Source organism: Idiotropiscis lumnitzeri, chromosome 15 (genome assembly GCF_059441095.1).
Source record: "Idiotropiscis lumnitzeri isolate Australia: NSW breed Sydney's pygmy pipehorse chromosome 15, RoL_Ilum_1.0, whole genome shotgun sequence".
Taxonomy (NCBI): domain Eukaryota; kingdom Metazoa; phylum Chordata; class Actinopteri; order Syngnathiformes; family Syngnathidae; genus Idiotropiscis; species Idiotropiscis lumnitzeri.
The window spans coordinates 1,221,720-1,236,240 of NC_142405.1; the positions used below are offsets into that span (position 1 = coordinate 1,221,720).

At 45.8% G+C, this 14,521-nt stretch overlaps 2 protein-coding genes across 4 annotated transcripts in view; one reads left to right on the top strand and one right to left on the bottom strand.

Moving 5' to 3' along the window:
* Window positions 1–14,521, bottom strand: part of rdh8a (retinol dehydrogenase 8a) — a 116,580-nt gene that overhangs the window by 29,975 nt on the left and 72,084 nt on the right. The gene's annotated exons all lie outside the window — the stretch shown is intronic.
* Window positions 1–14,521, top strand: part of col5a3a (collagen, type V, alpha 3a) — a 35,286-nt gene that overhangs the window by 18,423 nt on the left and 2,342 nt on the right. Inside the window, exons 21-66 of the mRNA XM_088317912.1 lie at window positions 636–689; window positions 749–793; window positions 1,123–1,176; window positions 1,509–1,553; window positions 1,802–1,855; window positions 2,798–2,842; window positions 3,004–3,057; window positions 3,623–3,667; window positions 3,792–3,845; window positions 3,931–4,038; window positions 4,673–4,726; window positions 4,972–5,025; window positions 5,132–5,176; window positions 5,347–5,400; window positions 5,518–5,562; window positions 5,692–5,745; window positions 5,821–5,874; window positions 6,039–6,092; window positions 6,164–6,271; window positions 6,531–6,620; window positions 6,714–6,767; window positions 6,859–6,966; window positions 7,057–7,164; window positions 7,385–7,438; window positions 7,646–7,699; window positions 7,785–7,892; window positions 7,969–8,022; window positions 9,532–9,585; window positions 10,449–10,502; window positions 10,571–10,624; window positions 10,713–10,820; window positions 10,911–10,964; window positions 11,140–11,193; window positions 11,271–11,324; window positions 11,436–11,489; window positions 11,588–11,695; window positions 11,799–11,852; window positions 12,011–12,064; window positions 12,127–12,234; window positions 12,411–12,464; window positions 12,542–12,577; window positions 12,947–13,000; window positions 13,087–13,363; window positions 13,758–13,870; window positions 13,946–14,014; window positions 14,091–14,324. Of these exons, the coding sequence (XP_088174038.1) occupies window positions 636–689; window positions 749–793; window positions 1,123–1,176; window positions 1,509–1,553; window positions 1,802–1,855; window positions 2,798–2,842; window positions 3,004–3,057; window positions 3,623–3,667; window positions 3,792–3,845; window positions 3,931–4,038; window positions 4,673–4,726; window positions 4,972–5,025; window positions 5,132–5,176; window positions 5,347–5,400; window positions 5,518–5,562; window positions 5,692–5,745; window positions 5,821–5,874; window positions 6,039–6,092; window positions 6,164–6,271; window positions 6,531–6,620; window positions 6,714–6,767; window positions 6,859–6,966; window positions 7,057–7,164; window positions 7,385–7,438; window positions 7,646–7,699; window positions 7,785–7,892; window positions 7,969–8,022; window positions 9,532–9,585; window positions 10,449–10,502; window positions 10,571–10,624; window positions 10,713–10,820; window positions 10,911–10,964; window positions 11,140–11,193; window positions 11,271–11,324; window positions 11,436–11,489; window positions 11,588–11,695; window positions 11,799–11,852; window positions 12,011–12,064; window positions 12,127–12,234; window positions 12,411–12,464; window positions 12,542–12,577; window positions 12,947–13,000; window positions 13,087–13,363; window positions 13,758–13,870; window positions 13,946–14,014; window positions 14,091–14,324 (3,357 nt within the window). The remainder of the gene's footprint in view (window positions 1–635; window positions 690–748; window positions 794–1,122; window positions 1,177–1,508; window positions 1,554–1,801; window positions 1,856–2,797; window positions 2,843–3,003; window positions 3,058–3,622; window positions 3,668–3,791; window positions 3,846–3,930; window positions 4,039–4,672; window positions 4,727–4,971; window positions 5,026–5,131; window positions 5,177–5,346; window positions 5,401–5,517; window positions 5,563–5,691; window positions 5,746–5,820; window positions 5,875–6,038; window positions 6,093–6,163; window positions 6,272–6,530; window positions 6,621–6,713; window positions 6,768–6,858; window positions 6,967–7,056; window positions 7,165–7,384; window positions 7,439–7,645; window positions 7,700–7,784; window positions 7,893–7,968; window positions 8,023–9,531; window positions 9,586–10,448; window positions 10,503–10,570; window positions 10,625–10,712; window positions 10,821–10,910; window positions 10,965–11,139; window positions 11,194–11,270; window positions 11,325–11,435; window positions 11,490–11,587; window positions 11,696–11,798; window positions 11,853–12,010; window positions 12,065–12,126; window positions 12,235–12,410; window positions 12,465–12,541; window positions 12,578–12,946; window positions 13,001–13,086; window positions 13,364–13,757; window positions 13,871–13,945; window positions 14,015–14,090; window positions 14,325–14,521) is intronic.

The following is a 14,521-nucleotide window of genomic DNA, read 5'->3' on the forward strand; positions in this document are numbered from 1 at the left end:
TTGTAAGAAGTAACATCAAATGACACGAAATATCATCAATACAGATTATTTTCGCTCCAAAGTGGCTCTTTGGAGAAACGCGAGATGTTCGGCGCGTGTCATTTTCCTCGCACGTCTCTGCCTCAAACACACTCGGCTAATTGACTTGCACTCCATCTTCCTCCCAGTAGGAGCTTTGAGCTCAGCGGGCGGCTGTCCCTCCAAATGCATCACCCTGCGTGCCGAGGAAATAAAGTGCCATAAGACATGCTCACAGAGCTCTGTTAAACTGCACAGGCTGTTTTAAAAAAAAAAAAAAAAGAAAGGCGTGTGACAGCCAGAGACGAACGGCAGGCTGAAATTGGGTTTGTTGGGAACGAGATAGAGGCAGAGCGAAGAGATAAAAATCATGGCCGCAATGATTATATTTCCATATCAATCGCGTCCCGGGAGATCACAGATGTGGCTTTGGAACAGGTGGCTTGGCCAGCCTACAAAGAGTTTGCAGCGGGGTGGAGGCTGGCTTGGCAAAAAAAAAAAAAAAAAGGCATGCAAATATACATGTGCAAATACAAGATTCATCAAATGTGACGTTCTCTCTTTTTGCATTCGAGTCGCTTCATATTGTCGTCAATAAATTGATGTTTTGCCTCCAGGGTGCGCGGGGTATTGTTGGGTCGAGAGGGCCGCCGGGACCACTTGGCCAACCGGTAAGTCAACATCGCTTCAATATGGAATTAACATTAACAATTATCATCTCTGTTTTTAGGGTGTCCAAGGAGCGGATGGAGTACAGGGGCCAAAGGGAAATCAGGTCCGTCTGTTAAATTGTGTCGAAAAGATCCGAAAAGTGGCATCATGATCGGTGGCGGTTTCTGGCGTGTACGATATGTGCGACCACACAGGCAGGAAATTGTCGGACAAAATCGTTTCTACGCCACGTGAAATGATTTTGTACCGACATGTTAATCATTGCGAGAATTTGTGCATCGTTATTGAGTCAAAATCGGAACGCAAGAAAACACTGGGGACCAAAGCCAAAATTATTCGAATGAGGTCCCGTCAGTTTTTTTTTAACTCTGTTATCGACTTCTGCAATCTTTTCCTATTAGTGCTGATTATGATGATGATGCTTGTTGACAGGGTCCGCATGGAGAAATCGGACCTGCGGGACAACAAGGAAATCCTGGACCGCAGGTGCTGCAGCAAACTGCCTAAAAATCGACATCAGTTTTTATTTTTAGCATTATATATAGATATATATATATATATATATATATATAATATATATATATATATAGAGAGAATATTTAAATAAACCAACACAATAAAGCATCTACTTATTGGCTACAATTCTAATACAAGATCTTTTTGATTGGATTTTCTCATCTGTAATTTTACAGTAATATATTTTATTTATGATAATTTATGGTAAACTCCATTTTGCGCAAGCACACACACAAATCTCTCAGCTCACTAACGCATCCTGCAACATTTAACCCGACTGATTTTTTTTTCCTCTGCCGCAGGGATTGCCCGGCCCTCAGGGGCCCATCGGCTTTCCGGGAGAGAAGGTGGGTGGGTCGCTTTTCTCTCGCGTATTCCCCGGATGAAAAACTCACGTGACCTTGTGAGCTGTCACGGGGGGGCAGTACAACTCAACTAGGGCCAGCTCGCTTTTGTGACACGATTGAATTAAGGACGGCCTCGGTCTTTGTGCATCAAGAGGCGGCATAAGAATGAGACCAAGTCGTTGTTAATGTTCGAATGATTGATTGCACGTGCGATGTATGCTTTTGCTCTGCTATTCTGTCCAATTCAGGGTCCGCAGGGGAACCGAGGGATGCAAGGACTACAAGGAATTGAGGGACAACCTGTAAGTGGACACAAAAGTATGGAACGATTGTGCATTCATAAATAAAGCGAGTGGAGATAAAACGTGTGCAGTAAGCACATGCCACAATTTTTCATCAGCGCTTCGGTGCATACCTGCTTTTCACATTTCTTTTTTCATTGTACATTTTTCAATGCACGTATAAAAGATCGGCTAACTTAACCCAACGACAAAAGGTTTGACGCAAACTACAAAATAAGCACATAGTGATTTTTTTTTTTTTTTTTTCGAGGGCAAAGGGCTCACTTGCTTGAAAAGGACCATTCAAGGACGGCACAAAACTGCTGAACAAGAAACCAAGATTTATTACTTGTATTAGATTTTCACAAATAGAAAAAAATGAATGAATAAATAGCTTTTTTCCCAGCGGTGTTATTTGATTTATCATTGACCGTCGAGGACACGCCCACAGCATTTGAGAGCGGAGAAAACGGCTTGATTCTTCACAATTTTGAAGCCTCATTTCTCATCATTCATATTTGGCAAAATTGTCACCAAAGCTTTTCTCTGAGGTTTGAAACATTTTGAAGACATTATTTTCACTTTAGAAAGGCTTTAAATGTTTTAATTTTCCGATATGGCCGATGGCGAAAATAGTTTTAAATCCAAACACATGATCGAGACTGTGTTCCACCTCACGGAATTCACCGTATTTGCGAAGAAAAGGGCTCCGATTTCCTCGTCTAAATTCCAGCGGGCCACATTTGAATGCCTCTCACTTGACGCTCCTTTTAATTACCCGGCACAGCTTTGTTGCAAGCAATTGCATTTTAATGGGGGCTTCACTCTCACGAACGCCGACTTTTCCTCTTTTCAATTGCCTCGTTGCAGTCGAGGGGGGAATTCCATTAAGCGCAGCGCAATGACGCTGTATTTACTGTGGCGCTAACTCGAGCTGATCTCCCTTCCGTTCTCTTGCTGCAGGGGCACCCAGGAAGAGAAGGACCCCAAGGAGAGAAAGGCACCCAAGTGGGTAACTGCACATTACAGGCTTGGTCACTGTCGACCGTGCCCAGGAATTGAGGAGGAAAAAAAAAAAAGTTGATTTGCCTTATTTGCAACTTGGAAATGTCATTCTCAATAGCTTGTTAAAATACTGCTCGCTGCTGTAAATGTTATGTCGTTCGCAGGGAGTGCCAGGCGCCCAGGGACCAATCGGGTACCCGGGGACCCGCGGCGTCAAGGTGAGACAACGAATGTAATCACGACGGCGATATTTGTTTCACCACCCTCGCCATTTTTCACAGATATAAACACGTCGTATTTGAGTGACAGATGATCGCTGGAGGAAATGCATTTCTGTCAACGGAAGCCAATCAAATCAGATTCAACACACGAGAACTGCAGTGGTAGCGGGACTTATTAGTTTGTAAAAATTTAGTAAATACTCAAAATATAATCAAGGCATTTGAAATTATGAATGAAAGTGAAATGAAGTCACAAACTAATTCACTTTTGTATTTATTATCTATTTTAATGTCAAATTCTGTATCGCAAAGCAGTAAATCCCAAACACAATAATCAAACGAAAATAAAAATACAAAGTAATCACATCAGGATTAGCAAAGTAGTCGTCAAGTCTTGTCTTGATCTAATTAGATTGTGCCACTACACCGAATGGAGTGCCAATAAATTCAGCTTCAGGTGGAAAAAAACAAAAAAAACACACTACGCTTTAAATGAGTTGTCTGCACGGTTAACATTGCTGGTGGAAGTTAGTGACGTTCATTTATTTATTTTTTTTTAAAGGGAGCAGATGGCGTCCGAGGTCTAAAAGGTGGCAAAGGAGAAAAAGTGAGTTCCATTTTGGTTATACGCGTCCGGTCGCTTTCAATCTGTCCGCCGTTGTCCGACGGATTTACAAATTGTGCCACAGTGACGCGTTTAGCAGTCATGACCTCTTTTGTGTCCTCATTAGGGGGAGGATGGCTTCCCTGGCTTCAAAGGTGACATGGGCCTCAAGGGGGACCGGGTAAGAGCCTCCTTAGAACTCGTTTTGTTATTTTTCTCATTTTATACGAGTCTGCAAAACAAAATGTTACTTTTCAACCTTTCAGGGAGACAACGGGGCTGCGGGTCCTCGTGGCGAGGACGGAACAGAAGGACTGAAGGGCCAACAGGGAGGGACGGGGGATTTTGGACCTCCTGGGATTGCTGGGGAGAAGGTATATCGTCATATTTTCTTTTTTTAGTGTTGGTGAGGTGGGGCATATACATCAACTCAAGAGACAACAAGCAGCGCTTTGGCAGATCATGAACAATTCTTCAGGCTTCAAACCGTTAAGCTCATTCGCTGTCATTGACGACTATCGAAGCCAAAAAATAAATTCATCTTGCAGACAATACAGGAATGTATTCTTTATCCTCAGTGAAATCCGACAAACGTTACGGCAGCTCACTAAGAGAATTTTAGTAGTTGTGGTACTCTTCTCCACTCTATGATACTGCCCCGCAGGCCAATTGTTCGAGTTCTTTATTGTCGACTCTCGACACACTAACGTGCTACGGTACCGCTCCTCTTTTGACACTTTGCATTTGGGTGAAACAATTTCAAAGACAGAGTGACCTCACAAAAATTTGTCATAACTCAAGACCTCACTTCTTATGACACCATTTCGCGTTCATATCATAAAGCGAATGATGTGGAAGATCCAAAAGGTCAGCTTTACTGCAAGCATAAAAGCTCATTTCAAAATACAGACGGATCCGATACAGACTAGGTTGAGCTCATTTTAGTCAACAAATCACATCACTGACTTTATGTCTTCGAACCTTTTTTTTTTTTGTGTGTGTGTGTAGGGTCACCTTGGAGTGCCGGGACTGCCCGGATATCCAGGACGTCAAGGGTCGAAGGTAATTGAGTACTGATGAGGCTCGGTGTTCTCCCCGTCTGTCCCCTTTCCTTATTTGGTTAAACCCCAAATGATGATAGACGACTTATTAAAATTGGGCTTTTCTATTAATAGATCTTCAGATGAGGGTGATTAACGTTGTATTTCGTATTAGGTTAGCTATAATTTGATACGGTCGTTAATTATACATTAATGAGGCACTGGAGTGTATGCCCGAGGCTGATTAACCCCCCCACGTCTCCCCAGGGATCCATCGGCTTTCTCGGTGCGGGAGGATCCCCAGGAGAGAAGGGACGAAGGGTGAGGAGACTTGATTTGGACTCAGAAAATCCAAAATCCACATCCTACATCTTGAAATATGAAGAAGTCGGCACCATAAAAAAAAAATATGAACTTCTCAATCTAGGGGCCAGCAGGCCAGCCTGGAACTGGAGGGCAAAGAGGGCCTAATGTGAGTACCCAATGTATGCCGAACCTTTTATGCAGTATGATGATCTGAAAAATAAAAAGGCCATGATTCGATCGTGATGAGCAGGGTGGCGCCGTTTACTTGCATATTCCGCAGTTTGCCACACGTATAAATTATTCACATTCTTATTAGCCTTTTGTTTTTGCCGACAGGGGGCCCGAGGAGGAAGAGGCGCAAGAGGTCCCACTGGGAAGCCTGGAGAAAAGGTGTTGCAGCTCAAGAAAAACATACATGCCCTAAACTTGAAATTGATTCCCATATTTTAATTATTAACCAAAAGGGAGCAAAAATACAAAAAGTTTGAGCAAGTTTTTGATTGTTAGGGTTCATCTGGGCAAGATGGACCTCAAGGATCCCCTGGAGAACAGGTAACTTCTTGACACATGGGCAGTGACTTGGCTTTATACTCTTGTGACAAATTGGAATTGCACAGGCGCCAGAAAAAAAATGACTGGCTGGCATCCCATTTTTTATTTACGCTTGATATTATTTTTTAGGGTCCCCAAGGCCCACAGGGAATGCACGGTGAGACAGGAACAAAGGGACCAAATGTGAGCGTTATTATTTTTTTTAGAATCTGTTTCAATTTTTTTCTTTTATGATAACAAAAGATATTCTTTGTTTAGGGTCCACCTGGAAAAGATGGCGTTCCAGGTCATCCTGGCCAGAGAGGGGAGCCAGTAAGTCATCTTCTAATCCATTACACCCACATTTTATTAATGCTTTTTATTGTTGCCCTCAGACCCGAACAAGAAATTGCCAAAGAGCTGAGAGTCATATATAGATTTTATAACACAACAGGTGAAGCAATAGTCATGACACTCTAAATGTTCTTTCTTATAAGGGATTCCAAGGCAAAAATGGCCCCCCTGGTCCCTCGGGTGTTGTCGGACCACAGGTGAGAGGATTTACCCGTCTCTTTCATTCTTTTAAATAAGACTATTAAAATTGTCAGAATGTTTCCTTCAGGGCAAGAACGGTGAAACGGGACCAAATGGGGACAGGGGCCATCCGGGACCACCGGGACCACCAGGTGAGCAAGGATTACCCGGATCGGCTGGAAAGGAGGGAGCCAAGGTGAGTTGTTTTGAGCGTATCGTCACAATCATAATTATATTGCGGCCCTCTCCTTTCATTTCAATACTTTTGAAACATTATCTCATCTAGTGTGAGCGCTCTAACTTTGAATTTGCCAAAGAAATACCAGAAAGACAGCTCAAAGAAAAGATTAGTATTCTGTCTTTGGACAATTCTCCAGCTGATGTGATGACTGCAGAAGAGGCTGCTTTTTGGCCGTCCACTCATTTGAGTTCTGATTTGTTAATGTGCTTTCCAGGGAGACCTGGGCCCACCAGGAGCACCAGGAAAGAGCGGCCCTGGAGGGATCCAGGGATTTAGGGGGAGCAGAGGGATCCCCGGAGCGCCGGTATTGCAACTATTCAGCGGCATTTTTTTTTCCCGGTACATAGCTATGAAAATCAAAAGACTTGACTACGAAATGGTTTGCGTCTCCTCCCAGGGTCCTGCAGGCTTAAAAGGAGGCGAGGGTGTACCTGGTATTGCGGGACTCATTGTAAGTCTGATTTCTTTTCTTTGGAGCTTCTCCAATGTAACATGTTCATAACATGTAACATTTTCTATTTCTTGTGACCGCTCTTCTCCAGGGTGCCACCGGCGAGAGAGGACCTGCTGGGCCAGCGGGTGCAATTGGTCAGCCAGGACGGCCTGGCAGTGTGGGCCCAGCGGGGCCGATGGGAGAAAAAGGCGAACCAGTAAGACGTCATACATTCCGAAATGAGTTCAAACGATCATTCGGATCCGATTTGCGAGGATAACCACGATGACGTGTGCTGTCTCCTAAGGGAGACAAGGGACCCACCGGACCGGCCGGGCATGATGGGGAACAAGGACCCTTGGGACTGCCGGGACCCGTGGGACCACATGGGCCTCCAGGAGAGGACGGAGACAAGGTATTCAATGCTAGACCCTCTTAAGTGGTATCCTCAAAGATTTTTTCTGGTAACATGCCTGTCCCATTTTGGACCTAGGAGATGGAACAACAGTTACAGAGTCCAACATTAGCCCAATTAGACAAAATCTGGATATTGTGTAATTTGAAGGAAATGAAATTGACAACTCCAGTGGCCTCATTGGTGACAATGATGATTGTGTGTGCATCTGTCACCGTAGGGTGAGACAGGAGGACCGGGCCAGAAGGGAAGCAAGGGAGACAAAGGAGAAGCAGTGAGTGTGAATCCCATTTCAATCATCTCCGTATTACGCAACAGACTTGCATCAGCAGGAGGCAGAGGACATCCTGGCTCATAATTGCTTTGGGATCATTCATGATGATAACCGTTTGTCTGTACGATGCACCCTGCCGGTATAACGAGCAGATGGCTTTTAATCATGTCTTCAAGCAAATTATTTAAAAGTCATTCTGCTTTTTAGGGACCCCCAGGACCTATTGGTATTCAAGGACCCGCGGGCCAGCCAGGAGTGACCGTAGGGCACCCCCACACCAACGTGCATCCGCAAGGTGGATCCTTTGGTTTGTTTCGAAGCGTTGATCCGGTTTTGCGTGTTTCAGGGGGCAGATGGCGAGCCGGGGCCTCGTGGGCAGCAGGGAATGAATGGAGCCAAAGGAGATGAAGGGTTGAGAGGCTTTAAGGGAGCAACCGGTCCCACGGGTCTACAGGTAAGAAGGGTGACTCGTCGAGCGATTTTTATATTAATGATCCAGTGAGTATTCATAGCCCCGTCTTTCGGTGCAGGGAATGCCGGGACTGCCAGGGGAGAAAGGAGAAAATGGGCATGTGGGCTCTTTGGTGAGTATAAGTACTGGACAAAACACTCGAAAATAGATAAAGACATTTTTGATCGGGGTGGGAGCGTCAGTACACGTTCTGAATTATTGTGTTGGTCTTCCTTTATGATCCAAGCGAGATTTTTTTTTTAACAGATTATCCTGTACAGTAATCTGCTTCTGTGATGAGCTGACGTCAGTTCAACATGGAATTTGATTGTCCAGTCTTTTTTTTTTAATCTTTTTTTTTCAATGGTCTACATCTCCATCAAACATGGAGAGTGTGAATTACAAAGAAATCTTGGTCCACAATATTGACAAATAACCAAAATGTCGAAAACGGAAGTCAAGTTAGCCGTTATGCCACCCCGCGGCCAACGTCAACGTAAAAGTCTATTGAGCTAACATTTATTCTAAAGTTTTGATGTCTGCAAGTTTGTTGAGGATATAGAGGCAGAAAAAAATCCGGTATCATTAATTTGAGGACTCATTTCACCCCAAGATGCCAAAATGCGCTCATACATGCAACTTTAGAGATCCATTTGGGTTTTCAATTTCCTCTGCTGCTATCATCTTCAATGTGGACTCATCATGTTGCTTTAGCGTGAACGTGTACATTTTTTTTCAACCAATCTTCACCACGGCACTCCACTGGACACCAAGCCCCCCAACGTGACCAAAGAGACTAAGAATACAGAAGCGGAAAGCCTCTGTGAATGAAAGGAGGGTTCCCTTTTGGTGAAAGTGCAAAAAAGATGAGATAAGAGCGACAGAGAGGAAGCAGCTGAGCGGAAGGAAGAGGCGGGCCGCCGACTGCGACGAGGAAGGAAGACGGTGTGACAGCTGCTAATCAGATTAGCCTCAGCCTTGGCGGACTAATGAGCATCCTCCTTTGTGACAGTCATCTGGCCGCGCCGTCAACCATGAACACACGCTCTGCAAGATCCTCCACAGCCACTCGGCTTCCACGGCCAAGATTAGACAGCGACATGGAGCCAAAACTGAAAGACAAGAGTCACGAGAGCAGGAGGCTGCCAAGGACACTTGGTGTACCTTCATGTACGGGCAACTGTTCACAGACTTGTCACATGTCCGTCCTAACTGGACCGTCCTGTCTGCCGCCAGATTGTGTTCCTTGATGTCGGGACTCTTTTTTTTCCTTAAATTCACTCCTTGCAAAGACAGTCGGGATTAATTGCTTGGCACGTCTGCGGCACAACATTGAGCAGTCCAGTCACGTTGTGACTGACTGACTGTTGGCTGAGCCAATGTGCTCGTGTTCATAACAGCTTTATTATTACGAAGAAGAAAGCGAGAGAGAAAGGGGTGGCGGTGCAAATGAGAAAAAGTCTGAGCACGGAAGGCAACGGCCTGTCGGGATGTCTTTATCGTGTCGCTCACCTTATGATATCCAGGGGACCTTTTATTTTATTTTTTTCCTCCCATCTAATATGGTCACATGATGTAGTTTGTTTGATGCCATACAAATTGAGTTTCAGCACTAAGAAACATATGATTTCTTTCTTCACAGGGACCCCCGGGACAGCACGGACCCCGAGGCCCCCCAGGGCTAATTGGTGCAGAGGTAGAGGGACCCTCCATATTTTTCTTTGGATCACAATTGCCCGTTTGGACCACTTTGTTCTTATTTCAGTTTATTTATTGATTGTTTTTCTGAGGTTATGACTGGTTGGTTACTGATACACATGCCGGCAAGTTTGAGTCATGTCACCGCCTCAGCAATAGAACATGATTTTAACATTCCACGTAAAAAAAAAAAAAAAAAAAAATGATGATTTTGCCACATGAAATTAATTTTAATATTAATTAAAAACTTTTATGAGTTCTCGTTCGTATTTGAGGGCGTCCATGATGTTGCAGTTTGGTTTTCCTCGCTATCGACAGTTCAGCGCACCACATACACTTTTGATTATCGTTCCAGTTTGTGGTATCGTCCTTTCGACCACACTTCTACCACGGAGACTTTTAACGCAGGATAAAGATTTCCACAGACGCCTCTATCTGTAGCGTCATTAATCATTTACAACTATTCGACTGTCATCCCTGCGAGACGGTTATATTTACCCCGGCTAATGGCCGTCCATCCGCATCCAGTGTCTCACTTTGCTCAATTATTCAACACTCAAGTGCAGTAAGCCGTGATCCATAAATGGACTGATGCATGTTCAAGTGGAATACCTCGTAGGCGTGGGCGTGGGCGGCCTGACGTGACGAAAAGCCGTCGCCGGTCGCTTCGTTGTGTTTTGACCTTTTTTCGATTTTGTTTGCCTGACGGCAGCGAGCGCGGCAAAGATGCAAATGCGCATAAAGTGTCGTCCTCAACTAAGAGAGGACGTATAGCACCTGACTCGCAATAAATCCATGAGGCAAACCTTTTTTTCCCCGCAAAGAGGACTGCTTCATATTTGGAGATGTTCTGTCTTTCAGGGCGCCGCGGGAATGCCAGGCGGAGTTGGCCAACCTGGACCCACTGGAGAGAAGGTCAGCGTGTCCCATTAACGAGAACGCAAATCTTTCCGTTCATGCTCCTAACGTGTTTTCTCATTTAGGGTGAGGACGGCGAGGCCGGAGACCCAGGACCAGTTGGCGAGTCTGGCGCTGCTGTGAGTCCATACTGGCCCGTCTTTCTTCATGGTAACTTCATTTGAACTTTTCTTGCGGCTTTTGTGACACGCCTGGCGGATGTTTCAGGGTGTTAAAGGAGACGTCGGGGAGAAGGGCGATTCCGGAGCACCTGGTGCGGCAGGACCTCCAGGAATTAGAGGATCGCCAGGAGAGGACGGACCGAAGGGCAATATTGTTAGTTTGTCTGATTGAGCGCATTGCCAGATAGGATGAAGTGCAACAATCATGTTGAGTGTTGTATTCCTGACTGGTCTGCCTCCCAAGGGCCCTGTTGGATTCCCAGGAGACGCAGGACCCTCTGGAGAAACGGGTGTCACTGTAAGCAACTAAGACCCTTCCCACTTTACGGTTCCACTCGGAATTCCATTGACAACGGGTTCTATAAGGGACTCTTTCTCTTCCAGTACCTGGTCATACGGGATTCCTTATGTTAGCGGAGATGGTTGACTATGATTCCTGCTTTCATTTATGACATATATTGTTTATCATTTAGGGACAAGATGGTGGACCTGGACCTAAAGGTGATGACGGAGAAACAGGCAAAGCGGTAAGTTGTTTGGTGCGAGGCTTTATCTTAGATCTGTGTTTTATCTTATTGGAATGAAACTACCATTATCACTGCAGGGACCCCCAGGAGCCTCTGGAGAGCCAGGTCCTCCGGGACCACCTGGACGAAGGGTGAGGTTAATGAGTCCAATGTGTCGGTGTGTGCGTCATTCGTACGTGCACACAAGTTAAACAAATCCAGTCCTCTTTTCATCAACATGTTTTTGGAATTCGCAACCTCAGGGTCACGTGGGCGCTGCAGGACTTGAAGGCAAGCAAGGAGTGAAAGGAGCCAAGGTGAGGGTGACGGCTTTCAGCTCGGTGGTCATCGATTTTGGCTTTTTGATGGGTGATGTTCATCTACACGTCGAGTCTCTGTCTCTTTTGCTCGGTAGGGAACGACAGGTACCCAGGGTCCAGTAGGTAAGACGGGCCCTGTGGGGCCGCAAGGCCACGCAGGGAGGTCTGGTCCAGATGGGCTTCACGGCATCCCAGGCCCTGCGGTCAGTACCCAACAACTGGATCTGGGAGAAAACAGTTGATAATCTGGTTCCATCTCTCTTGATCTCCATTTTCTAAACTTTTATATATTTATTTTGCCTCCAGGGTGAGCAAGGGCTAACAGGTCCACAAGGAAAAACTGGACCACCTGGGCCAATGGTGAGCTCCTTAAATTGAGCTGGTAATGGAGTGAACGTTATGAGAGGGAATTCAGAATGTTTCTTTTGAAAAAAGGTGTCACGCTCAATGTCCTCGTTTTCCCCAATACAATCTGCGTCATGAAAGTGGCTAAGAAACGCGTCTGATTTTGTCAAAAGGGACCACCGGGACTTCAAGGATTGAAGGGGGACCCTGGAATAGATGGAGAAAAAGTAAGCCTGCTAGTAAAGACGACATTGCGGGAAACAAAGTGTAACCATGCGTCGACCTGCAGGGTCATGGTGGGTTGCTTGGCCTGGTGGGCCATCCCGGGGAAGCTGGTGAGAAGGGGGACCGAGGCCTGCCTGGCATCGACGGAACCAACGGCCCGAAAGGAGATGAGGTACGAACGGTTGTGACGTTGCATATTCATTGTTGCCTTGAGATACCAGTCAGCAACCTTGTGGGTTTTTGAGATACGAGTTCGGAGAACGTCGAAACTGTGGCGATATCCATGTACAGTATAGCGGAAAGTAATACATTTGTCTAAAAGTACATTCTTGCACCATCAATATTTAGGGTGTGACTGGCCCACCTGGTCCAACTGGACCACCAGGACCTCCTGGTCTGGCAGTAAGTGACATTTCCATCTAAATTATTTTCCAGTTGAATGCAACAGTACCTTGCTATAATATTTTGTCGTTTCTTAGGGTGCTGGTGGAGAAAAAGGAACCAAAGGCAACATGGTGAGTCAAAAGGGGGGCTTTCAATTTTGACATGGTCCTTTCTGTTCCAACAGGAATGTGCTGCGGACAAAAAAAAAAAAACACAAGCATGCTGCCTTGTGTGTGATTTGCCCATCGGGCCCCCTTGTAATCGGATTTGTGTGTGATGATTTGTGAAACCTGCTATACTGTGTCTGGAGAGCAAAATAAATAAATAAATAAATTAGAAAAAAAGCTCAGACCACCAACTGCTGAGTTGCATAATCCTGTTTACTCATTCACTGGCAGCCCAGGCCATTGTACTTTTTTGACTTCTATACTCGTCCATGGCAGCGAATGAGTTGAAGGCAAATGATTGACAGGTGATTTTCCCCGTCTTGTGTTCTCCAGGGTGGCATCGGTCCCAGAGGTGATCCAGGCCCGATTGGCCTCCCAGGACCCCCAGTCAGTTCATGTGACAATCAGCATCTTTACCTCTTGGAGTTTTTTTCTTTTTTTTTTGCTCATTTTTTGGCATTAAAACCCTGTAGGGACCAGCAGCTACGGTGGTTCAACCGCTACCAATCCGGGAGGGCAGGAAGAAGAAAAGGCGAAACTCATCAAGAGAGGAGAACGTGCTTATCAATATGGAAGACTACTTGCAAGCGGATCAGCCTTCGGGAGGAGAGGATGGAATGGAAGAAGTCTTTGCCACGCTTTCATCCATGAAAACGGAGGTGGAGCTGATGAGGAGGCCCCTGGGGACCTTTGAGAGCCCGGCACGCACCTGCAAGGAGCTCATGATGGTTCAGCCGGATTTGAAAGATGGTGACGAAGCGTCTCATTACACTTGCTCGGCCGTCTTTTCGTGTCGGCAAAAGCTTTAAAGCGATTCTCGCTTTCAAATGTCTTCCATAACACACATTATTGCACCCCAAAACTATTCTTACGTCTGAACTGCACAATTGTTGTAAGGCTGTAAATCTGCCGATTAGTTGGTGAGATTAGTGACCAAAAGCACAAGAAATGATCAGGAGATGTCTTTTACTCATCACATGCAGTGAACGGCCAGCTGGGGGCGGCACCGCCTCACTTGCATCCCGTGACCGCAACATTTTTGTTCTAACGGCAAACGTGCTGACCGGTGCTGAAAATGATCTTGACATCGTTTGTCGTAACCGATTTCATTACGCGTGACAACTTGTCTGCATGTGCTGGCTAGGCGACTACTGGATTGATCCTAACCAAGGCTGCAACCGAGATGCCCTCAAGGTCTACTGCAACTTCACCGCCGGTGGAGATACCTGCCTGGATCCTGACACCAAGATAGAAACGGTGCGTCTTCAACGGCGCAAACTGCATTTGGTTGCCGAGCAACTCAGCAGACTTGTTCCCTGTGCCGATGTTTAGGTGAAATTGGCAGCATGGAGCAAAGAGAAACCGGGAGGCTGGTACAGTCAGTACAGAAGAGGCAGGAAGGTACGACGCGGTCATCCCAATTGAAGATCTAAAAAAAGATCTGTTTGTGATTAAAGCTAACAATGATGTGCTCCAGTTCTCCTACAACGACATGGACGGCAACAGCGTTCGGGTGGTCCAGCTGACCTTCCTCAAACTGCTGAGCGCCACGGCCAAGCAGCGCTTCACATACACGTGTCAGAACTCGGCAGGGTGGTATGACGCCACATCGCGCTCCTATGGCCACGCCCTGCGCTTCAGGGCCGCCAATGACGAGGAGCTGACGCAGGCCAAAACTTCCTTCATCCACGCCGTGCACGACGGATGCCAGGTCGGTACCGTACGTGACGCTTTTAATCAGAGGAAAACCGAACTGAATTGAATCATTATATATTAAAATGTCTGAATCGGATGGCACCGCATGTATCGAGATGAGATGATTTTTTTTTTCATAATCATTTGTCGATTAATTGACGAATCGGTTCATTTAATTTCCTTTGCTTTGTTCTACAACAGGACATCGTTTTA